At 36.1% G+C, this 11383-nt stretch overlaps 1 protein-coding gene across 1 annotated transcript in view; it reads left to right on the forward strand.

Moving 5' to 3' along the window:
* Positions 1–2095, forward strand: part of LOC118754062 (nascent polypeptide-associated complex subunit alpha, muscle-specific form-like) — a 19814-nt gene extending 17719 nt beyond the window's left edge. Inside the window, exon 4 of the mRNA XM_036488931.1 lies at positions 9–2095. Within this exon, the coding sequence (XP_036344824.1) occupies positions 9–2095 (2087 nt within the window). The remainder of the gene's footprint in view (positions 1–8) is intronic.
* Positions 2096–11383: the final 9288 nt, after the last annotated feature.

The following is an 11383-nucleotide window of genomic DNA, read 5'->3' on the forward strand; positions in this document are numbered from 1 at the left end:
TTATTCAGCTCCACCAACGATATCCAATCAATATCTTCCTCCAGCTTTAGCATTAGCTGCACAGAGTTTTTCGGCTGCGGCTATTCCGATCGAGCAGAATTACTCTGTTCCACCTTCAGCTGGGCCATCCTATTCTGTCCCTGCTAAGCAAACTTATACGGCGCCAGAACGAGAGCCAGCGCCAGCCCCACAGCCACAGCTATCTAGTGAATATCTTCCACCCGTTTCGGCGCCTTCTCCTCAAGCCTTCCAAGCTCCGGTTGTGTTAGCCGAAGAGGAGTATTCTGCACCAGCACCGGCCGCTGCACAGCCCCAACCAGCACCTCAACAAACTTATGTGGCGCCAGTACCAGCCCTGCAACCACACATTTCCAATGCTTATCTACCACCTTCTTCGGCGCCTGCTCCGCAGACGTACTCCGCCCCAGCCGCTACTCCAGTTCACAACACTGCTCAAGCTCCGGCTCCTATATCTCAGGTTTTCAGCGCGCCCGTTCAGCAGTCATATTCTGTCCCAGCTCAGCAGAGCTTTGTTGACGCACCTCAGGTTTCAAGTGGCTATCTTCCACCTGCAGCAGCACCTGCACCCCCAACACAAACTTACTCAATCGCTCAGGAGGTAGTCGAAAATCATTCCGAGCATGAACAAAAAAGTAGCCAATCAGGTAGCAAGGTCCTAACCCAAACAACTGTACAAAATTCGTCGGAAAATCAGCGAGAAAGCGCGCCAGTTACACAGCATGTCGCAGCTCAAGCGCCGTTTTTGCCTCAGCAACAATCGCACTCAGAGTATCAATCGAACGAAGTATCATCGCCTGTACAACAGACCCACGGTGCGCCAGCTCCTGTACCAGCACTAGCGCCAGTAGTTCAACAGTACTTGCCTCCAACTGTTGTTAACCAAGAACACCAAGCGCCTGTAGGGAAAGAATACTCAGCGTCTGCAGCTCCTCATCAATCGGGTCCAGTTCAAGTCTCTATCCAGGAATTTCACACTGCAGATGCACCAGCTCCAGTCAGCCAAGAATATTTGCCACCAGCTCCACAAAAAGTAACTTATTCGCCTCCAGCTGCAGCACCAATTACTCAGCGGTCATATTCTGCACCTACTGATGCTCCAACTCCAGTCAGTCAGCAGTATCTACCTCCAGCTCCAGTTCAAACATTCAGCGCTCAGTCTTTGCAAACTCCTGTTGATCATGAGTCGGATTCGGCTCCAGCTACAGCTCCTATTAGTCAGAAATCATATTCTGAACCTGCTGAAACTCCAGCTCCAATTAGCCACCAGTATCTACCTCCAGATCCAGTAAACAAATCCAATGTTGAGCCTGTGCCAGCTCCAGTTGGTCATCAGCCTAATTCAGCTCCAGCACCAGCTCCTATCAGCCAACAATCATATACGGCTTCTGCACCAGCGCAATCTCCAGTTAGCCATCAATATCTACCTCCAGCTCCAGTAAACAAATCCAATGCTGAGTCTGTGCAAGCTCCAGTTGGTCATCAGTCTTTTTCGGCTCCAGCGCCAGCTCCTATTAGTCAGAAATCATATTCAGCTCCTGCACCGGCGCAATCTCCAATTAGCCAGCAATATCTACCTCCAGCTCAATCACCGCAAACTCCAATTAACCATCAGTCTCATTCGGTTTCGGCTCCGGCTCCTATTAGCCAACAATCATATTCAGCACCTGCGCCAGGCCCAACTCCAGTCAGCCTGAAATATGCTCCACAGTCTTATTCTGCGCCAGTTCCACAAAGCCACTCAGTTAGCCAAGCGTATTTGCCACCAACTTCAGCGCGTCAAAATTATGAAGTTCCTGATACCGTTTCCGCCCCAATTCAACACAGCAGCCATTTAGATTCAGCTGATTTGAGTCGAACTGTGGTGCAAACCTCTTCAGGCTATCAGTCGGGGAGTAATGGCCAAATACAATCGTTCCAAAACGAAACTCCAGCACCACAGCAGCACTCATCTGTTCCAACGGCTGTTGTTCATACTGGCACAAGCTCTCAAGCTTCTTCAGCGGAAGGCAGACACCAACAATCTGGCACAATATACGGCAGCAACGGTGGCTACGTATACGAAAAAATAAAATAGAGAAGAAGAATTAGGAGAAATGAGAAAGAAAAAGTGAAGATAAGTCATAGCCGCCATGGTTGTCGCCACTTGTTATACCCGAGCGCACTTGTGCACAAGGGTATTATAACTTTGTTCACATAACGGTTGTTTGTAACAGGCAAAACGAATCGAGATAGATATAGACAAATGTATACATAAATGATCAGAATGAAAAGAGAAATCGATTAAGCGGTGACTGTCTGTCCGTCCGTCCGTCCGTCCGTCTGTCCGTCCGTCTGTGCACACGATAACTCGAGTGAAAATTAAGATATCTTAACGAAACTTGGTACGTATACTTACTTCGGCCGTAGGACGGATGGTATTGAAAATGGGAAAAATCGGACAATAACCACGCCTACCTCCCATATAACGGTAATTTTCCGAAATACGAAAACTGCGATATTTTAGTAACTACTAAGGATTATTCACTCAAAATTGGTATTTACAATAACTTTTAGACGAAAAATAAGAATATTATAAATTTTTGGAAAATGGGCGTAGCCACGCCCACTTATGGATACATGTGTATATCTTGGTAACCGCTTCACCAATTTCTTCCAAACTTGGCACAGTTGTTAGTCTTGCTACAGCATACCAAATGGCCGAAAATTTTTAAAATCGGACAATCGGCGCGGCACCGCCCACTTATGATCACATATATGTATCTCGGTAACCGTTCTACCAATTCGTACCAAACTCGGTATGATTATTGTGCTTGCCGCATAGAAGCAAACCGTTGAAAATTATTGGAATCAGATTAAAATTACGACCACTTATCATATAACGGCAAATTTCAGAAATGCTTGAATATTTCGAAATTGAAGGACGCTAATTTAGTCAAAATTGATACACCCCGGCTTACCATCTAGCGGAAGGTTTCGGAAGGGTGAAAAAACATATATTTAATACTTGCGCCGGGTATTTAATGTTCGGCTCCGCCCGAACTTAGACTTTCTTACTTGTTTTCTATTTTAATTTGCATTCTATTATTTAAACCTTCTTAAAGCTTTTTTTTTGCCATGACGTCAGCGTATTTGTCGCACCACAAGAAATTTGTTTACCTGTTACTTATTACCTATATTTGTAAGTAAAACTTATCGATTACATAATTTTTTATAATTAAATTTGTTTTTTGTTACTTAATTTATGTACTAGGAAAAAATAAAGTATAAAGTAAACTTCACATCAGTGGTACAAATAGTGAAAACTAATGAGACGCACAGTGCTTCCCTTCCATATAAAATGTGGGCAAAAATAGAATTATGGATGGATTTCAATGAAAATTCGCTTTTTAGTAAAATTGAGGACGCTAAATTCAAAAATGCAATTTTTTTTTTAAATCTTTCATACTTTCACCGTAAATACAGTTTGAAGTTGAAAATTTTGGTTGTATGTATGTACATATAGTTCGTTCTATTTTCAAAAGTGAGATGTCAAATGATAGGAATTTGCCTGTAGATTTGCAGAAAATTTTTATTTTTTTTTAAACGGAAATAAGTGAAGAGTAAAAACATTCCATTGGCGGCCGCAGTGCTCGCTTACACTCCGCAGCACCTGGGTTCAAGCCCTAGTCAAATCAACATCGCAAAAACAAAGAAATAAGGTTTTTTCTTAACACGGTCACCCCTCGGCAGGCAATGACAAACCTCCGAGTCTGCCATGAGAAACAGCTTCTCATAAAAATACAATCGCCGTTCGGAGTCGGCGTAAAACTGTGGGTCCCTCCCCTTTGTGTGGCAACATCAAGGCGCACGCCACAATTTGGAGGAGAAGCTCAACTAAGCACTAACATATATGTGTAAGCGCCAATCGGTTATTGTTATTAATAACAAATACGATGTAGTAAACATTTCGTTTGACACAACTATTATTTTAGTTTAATTAAGTTTAACTTTACAAACAAGTGGCAACCCTCTTCGTAACATTTGCAAGCTAAAACCTTCTTAAACCGCTTTCGGCTGACTCCAATATGGTGATACTCATCTTTTTGAACAAAATCATTCCTTTAATTCCAATGGAATTTGATTTTTTTAACAGGTGGCAAAAAAATAAACCTCTGTTGTTTACAGGTCAAGCTTTTTATTCTGACACTTCATTTTTTAAAACAGAACCAATCGTACAGATTTTGTGGCACTGAAAAAAAATCATTTTATGCATTAGCAAAAAACGCGTTACTTCAAAAAGTGCACAAAATGACCAGGTTTTTATTTCTTCTTTAGAAAGCTAAAAACCCGTACTACTTAACAAAATAATAAAAAATAACATATTTTACATATATTTTTTATTTATTCCATTCAAATTTACCATTTTTTGAAATTTTTATTAAACAGGGCAGGGACCCCCTGTGTTTAATTTTTATTTCAAAATTTTAATTCCTGTAATTCTCTACTATCTATATGGAAACAAAGAACGTCAAACCAACATTTTGTTTTAAAGAATATATTTTTGACATTTTTTTCCGTGAGGAGCTTACGCATGGCTATGCTCTTATTAAAATTTTTAGTATAAAATTTGTCGAATTTAGTGGCTTCCTGGTGGGATATATTACCTTTACAAAAATACCAAACACGTTCACATTGGCGGCAACGAACTTTTCGATTTTTGCCCACCTAGGCGTCACTGTGCGACGTCCTAAAAAATTTAACTTGTTTAATAAAAAACTTATATTTCCATAACTAGCGCAAAAGTCTAGTGCTGCCAGCTAGAACAAGGAATGCATTTCCCATCAAATTCTTCACTAGAAATTTTTTTTATGTTTAAGCTTGCATAAGTTATCCTAAAGTAGTTGAACCAATTTGGCCACCCATATCTAATTAGCATCTAAAGCGCATTTCTGAAATTCGATTCGCCTTTAGTAGATACTACTAGTAGAACAGCACTTTCAACTTTTTGAAACAAGTCAATCAACTAAGTGGTGCAACATTTTTAGATAACAATCGTTTAGTGTGACAACAACACTGGAACGATTACTTCGAGATGGGCATTGGACTTAGTTTATGCTAAATAATAAAAATAATTTTTAATATTTTTATTGAGCTTTGTACCACGATTGTTTATTAGGAAAAATTGAAAAAGCAACAATAAACAATCGTGGTACAAAGCTCAATAAAAATATTAAAAATAAAATGTTAACAAGCCACAATAACATTGACAAATAAAAATAATTATTTAAACGATTGTAGATACATACATAACTACACACATAGTACCTCGCAGGAAATTTCAGGATAAAAATCCAAGACCAGGAAGTCTGGGCAAATATATCCCTTCACCTTGATTGTAGATATGTAGATCGATGCACAGGCAGGTCAAGGATGGAAGGCCGATATTAAAAGATCCCGTATAAAACTTTCTATTACAACAAGCAGATGGATAAGTAGGATTTTCACCAGTGTTGATATTTAAGCTTTTTAAAAAAACGAAAAGTGTAACTTTTGGAGCTTAATTGTACTTTTCACCATTTCCGTCAACACATTACCTCCCTTTTCCCGCAACCAAACAAAACCAATTTTTTTGTCTACTGCAGTGTGTTTGTTGTTGCTCCAGTGAGTGTAGGCTTAATTTATTGTAACTTATCATTGAGATCTCTTCAGCTAGGCTATAAAGTCATGGCCACTTTTGTTAGAAAGTCCCACTAAGTTCAACTAAGTTTCATTAAGCTTAGAGTTTAACTTAAATTATACACAAATAATTTCTTGAATTATATTTCACATGTTTAAAAGTAAAATGCTGCTGTCACTCGGTTTGGGCTATTTATTATAGGTTTTCCAAATTAATTTTAATTATAATTTTTTTTTATAAAAGTATAGCTCATTGTCTAACAAAATCTATACAACTAAAATTTAATTTAAAATATTGAAAAAAAAGTCAACAAAAAACAAGTAAGAGCATCGCTGTCTTCGGCTATGCCGAAGGCTTCATACTAGAGCTCGGGCAATTCGGTTAATCGATTAACCGAATTATTCGAATCTGACTGAAGTCGACTACTGTTAATCGGTTAGCAATATTCGAGTAGTCGAAAGCTGTCGACTATTCGGATAACCGTTCACTTTAGATTATTCGGTTAACCGTTCATTTTCGGTTAATCGAATATTTTAAGTTCGAGTTTTTTTTTGCATTTACAGATACATAGATATACATTAGGGCGGGTCAATTTTTTTTTCGACATCGTTCCTAGCAGATTCGGATTCTACATAAAATTCTAAGAAAAAAAGCCCTTAAGACCATAGCTCTAAAATCAATTTCGAGCCTGCGCAATTTTAAAAGAAATTATTTTTAATTAATACTAAGTCCATAATCAGATTAATATTTACTAAAGTGTTAGGAATGTTTTTTTTTTTTGTAATAAATAATTGTGCTCGGGAGTTTTGTGATATGAAAAATTCATTTCTGATATCTATTTTTTATTTAAAGAACCGCAAGATGGCGCTTCAAAGCAAATCTACTATATATTTGTGGAAGTATGTATGTATGTATGTACCAGGTTGCAGCCTGAACGGATGTATAGAATCGAATAAAATTTTGCCAAAGTATTGCCATGACTCCTGGACCTATAATAGTGGAAAAAAATTTAAACTCGCCAAGGGGGGGGGGGATGAGGGATACCTCCCATAGTGAAAATTTTTAATCAGCTCTAACTTCGGAATTATAGTCACATGAACTCGAAATTTGAAATGCACAGATACCTATGTTAGGTGCTTATGGAACAATATATGTATATAAATGAGTTTGTAAAAAGGGGCGTGGCACATCTTATAGGTGTGGAATCTTTTATCAGCTATAACAGCAGGCAGTATTAGTGATCTCATTGTATTGGATTTTGAAGATTTGTTATAATTGATCAAAGTTAAATTCAAATAAATTATAGATGATATGAAGTTCACCGGGTCATCTTCTAGTCTTTAATATATACTCAATTAATATACGGATTAATATTTACTAAAGTGTTACGAACGTTATTTTTTTAATACAATAAGAAAAAAATAATTATAATTTAAAGGAATGACACACAATGGCTAGAGTCGTCGCATGAGTGTATTCTTTCATATACATATATATGGGCCGTTCTTACGGTTTACATATTTTTCATCCACTCGCTTATTCCTTACCGAAAATTTTAAATAAAAATTTAGTAAGTTTTAACCGCTGCTACTGTACAGGTAGCAGTTTAAAATGGGTAACTGGGTAAACTTTATAAAGAAAACATATTCTCTGGCTAAATTAATAAGCTTGCCCGGATAACATAAAATCCCAAGCTTGATAAACATTTGGTGTTATAAAAGTTTTATAAAGCTCTACTGTAAAGCTGTAATTAGGAAAAATGCCGAAAAAAATTATAAAATTGATTGATTGATTGATTGATTGATAAAAATAGAGAGTGAGTTATGGCTATGACAATAGAAACTAGAAAAAAGATACCTCGTGTTGAAAGCAAAAAGGACCTAAAACCAAAAAAAAGATAAATACATTGTTAATCATAAAAAAATTTATGATTCGAAAAATAATTTTAAAATATTGTAAATTTTTTTTTGGTTTTTTTAAAGTTAAGGGTAAATAAACCCTTAAACTTACAGTAACGAACAAAAGTATTGGCACAGTAAATTTTACGCAATATAGGCGAAGTATTTTTTAGAAAAATTCCAAGTATGCAGTTTAATAATCCATTCAATTTGCGGGTTTGAAGTTGCTTGAAAATCTGAATATAAAATTGCAAATTAGTATGCAGATTTATTGAATTTTCCTGAGTTTTTCACAAAGTTTACACATTTGATTTTTATGTGTTTTAGTGTAGTATGAACTATGTTTTTATAAAAAATTATCGGAAAAAAATTAAAAATTTTGCATATATGTAATGCGAAAATTTACTGTGCCAAAACTTTTGTTCGACACTGTACATATAAAAAAATACATACAGTAACTTCTCCCGTTACAATAGTAAAAAATATGTAATTTGCTTTGTAGTGCAATCTTGCGGTTCTTTAAATAAAAAATAGATATCAGAAATTAATTTTTCGTATCAATAAGCTCCCAAGCACAGATTTATATTAAAAAAAAATATATCCGTAACACTTTATTAAATATTAATCTGCATATTTTATCAATTCGTCGGAATATGTTTTTATGTATGTTACCGCGTAACTTTGGACTACGTTATCCGTTTTCTATAATTCTTTTTGAAATGAAAGGTGGTTCCTCAGAGGTAGTCTCCTACTAATTAAGTGTAGATCCGATAATTGGGCCATGAAGAAAATAACGGTACTTTTAAATTTGTATATGAGAATTGAAGTCGGTTTTGTTTTTATGTTTAAATTTTACTCCAGTGTCTACAGCTTCTATAAAAGAGTCGTAGGCCATCTTTTTTTGTTAGTTCAATTGTGGAACATTTGTATGAACTGCTTCGGCTAATACTTCGGCTTTTGTTCTCTTTTTGTATCGAGGCTGAGTGCATTGTTCGATGGGGTGATATCATTGCCAAACATGATAGTACTTTGTTTGCCATCAATAAACACTATCTTGACGGAGTTACAGTATTCCACATTGATGCGAGCCTCAAAAGTTTTGAACAATATTTGCGAGTATGGCTTTCAGTTTTTACCGCTCAGGTAGGTGGCAGGCCTATAGAAAATATTTCTTAATCAATAATTTTTCAAATATTTTTCGCTCGACACCTATATTATAATACATACTTTATCTTATTAACTTAATTGAATTAAATTTTCGAAATTGGTGGCAACTCGACTCAAAAATATTTTCTGTAGTAAGCCTTCTTAAACCCTTTTAATTTGATACCCATATTGCAATATTTAATTTATCTTATCAATTTTATTTAACTAAGTTTTGAAACAGGTGGCAACCCCCCTCAAAAATATTTTTGCCTGTAAGCCTTCATAACCTCTTTCTTTTGACACCCATATTGCAATATCTAATTTATGTAATTAATTTACTTATATTGGGATTTTTAAACAGGTGGCAACTCTCTATTTTTTCTGGTTTTAACAATCCGGATATTATAAAAAACAAACCAAAAAAATAAAAATATTCAAATCGGTCAAGCTGTTTTCAAGTCTTAGCGAGGCTAACGGACAGCAATCCAATTTTATATATAAGATATCTTCTTTTAAAAATGCGCAAGCTCGAAATTGACTTTAGAGCTACGGTCTGGAGGGTTTTTTTTCTTAGAATTTTATGAAGAATCCGAATATGCTAGGAACAATGTCGAAAAAAATCGATCCATACAAATTGACCCGCCCTAATATACATATATGAAAAGTCTTGTTACACTCGTAGTACATATATAAGATTGCATGTGCAAAATTAAGGCAGACTTTTTTTGCAAGAATGTGCGCTAATTATTGAAATGCTATTGCGAAATATTTTAGAGACAATGGCTAAAGCAATACCTACCTCTCATTTTCGCGATTTTTGTTATGGATTTTTGTTAAATGGTTGTTCAGTGAGGATGTGGAGGAGTTGTAGCACAAAACTGCACCACATATGGAACTTCCTTTTCGTCCTCTGTTTTTTCGAAAAAATCCCAAACCCAGCTCCTTTTGCGTCCGCTCATTTTTGTATCTGAATATACATACATATGTGTGCATGTATATATTTAATTTTTTTTTTTCATTTGTCAAAGAAATTTCAATGAGAGTTCGGTTACTGAAATTCGATTTGCTACAATGCCCGAGTAGTCGAAGCAAAGCAACTATTCGAATAATCGAAGGCGGGCGACTATTCGAATACCATTAACCGACTAATAAGCATGCGAAAGGTTACGAATCGAATAATCGGTTAACCGATTAGTCGAATAGTCGGATAATTTTACGAGCCCTACTTCATACCTTTCATGAACATCTGAAAACTTTACTTTAACAGATTACTGCATTTGAAAAAATTTATATATTCACAGCACACATAGATGGAGGAGTTACATATATAAAAAATCTTATCTAAACAATCAGAGGTATGGAATGTATACCTTATATAGCACCAATCAAAGTGATTTTCACTGCTGTGTGATTGGTATGTAAACCGGTAACGCAATTTAATGGGTTTAGCTTCCTACATAAAGGAGATACATATATCGCAAAAACTGGTATAGGAACAATCAGTGGTATACGAGATAAGGCTTATGCAGCATAGATTTTGACAATTTTTTCAGTGAACTTTGTATTATTATTTATACAATAGCTTACGAAATTTATCGGTTTTAGCTGTCCAAATAAATTAGTTTTACATTAAAGCCCCATATCTGAACAATCAGTTATATGGAGGCAATATATAAGTTACAGTGACCCGATCTTTGTTAATTTTACTGTAAACTATCTGTGAAAATAGTGCGAAATATCGTGTTTCTAGCTGCATATATTTAGAAGTTCTAACAAAGAATCTCATATCTGAACAATCAGTTGCATGGGAGCTATATGTAAAAGTGACCCGATCTTTGTTATTATCACTGTAAGAGTTCTGTTGATAATCGTTGGAAGTATTGCAAAATTTCATGTTCTTAGCTGCATAAATGGAGGAGTTATAAGGAAAAATCTCATATTTGAACAATCAGTTGTATGGGAGCTATATGTTATAGTGGTCCGATTCTTCCGGTTCCGACAAATGATTAATACATTATAAAAATACACCTACCTACCAAATTTCATTCGGATATCTCGAGACAGACAGACAGACAGGGGGGGCTCGACCCTATTAAGCTAGCATTTCAGGGTACTATTTTATATATACTAGTGTTCGCCCAGCGGTTGAAATTCAACCGATAAAATTAAGGATAGTTTATGTAAGTTGAATGAGCTAAAATAACATTAGTTGGAATGGGTTAAGTGGAGGGGAGTTTAGCTTAGTACTTGGCATAACATAACATAACCATAACATAAGAATAAATAACATAACATATGAAGCATAACACACCACAATATAACATCGCACACTCTTCAGTTGTATTTCCTTTTTATCCCTTTTTTCACCTCTATCTAAATCTTATTTATTTTGGTTCATTTTATGCCAAATGATGTTGCCTTTGATGCCACATCAAGTGATATCATGTCATGTGGTGAAATTGGGTGTGGTGAGCTGCGGTGTGGTGGAATTGGGTGTAGGAGTTACGGTGTGGTGAATTTAGGTGCGGTGGATTCAGCTGTGGTGAGTTAAGTTATGGTGAGAAAGTTGAGGTGTGGTGAATTAAGGTGTGGCGAATTTTGGTGTGGTGAGTTGAGGTGAGTTAAGGTGTGGTGAGAAAGTTGAGGTGTGGTGAATTACGGT

The sequence above is a fragment of the Rhagoletis pomonella genome, unplaced genomic scaffold, assembly GCF_013731165.1.
Source record: "Rhagoletis pomonella isolate Grant_MI unplaced genomic scaffold, Rhpom_1.0 Rhpom_scaffold_00002, whole genome shotgun sequence".
Classification (NCBI taxonomy): Eukaryota; Metazoa; Arthropoda; class Insecta; order Diptera; family Tephritidae; genus Rhagoletis; species Rhagoletis pomonella.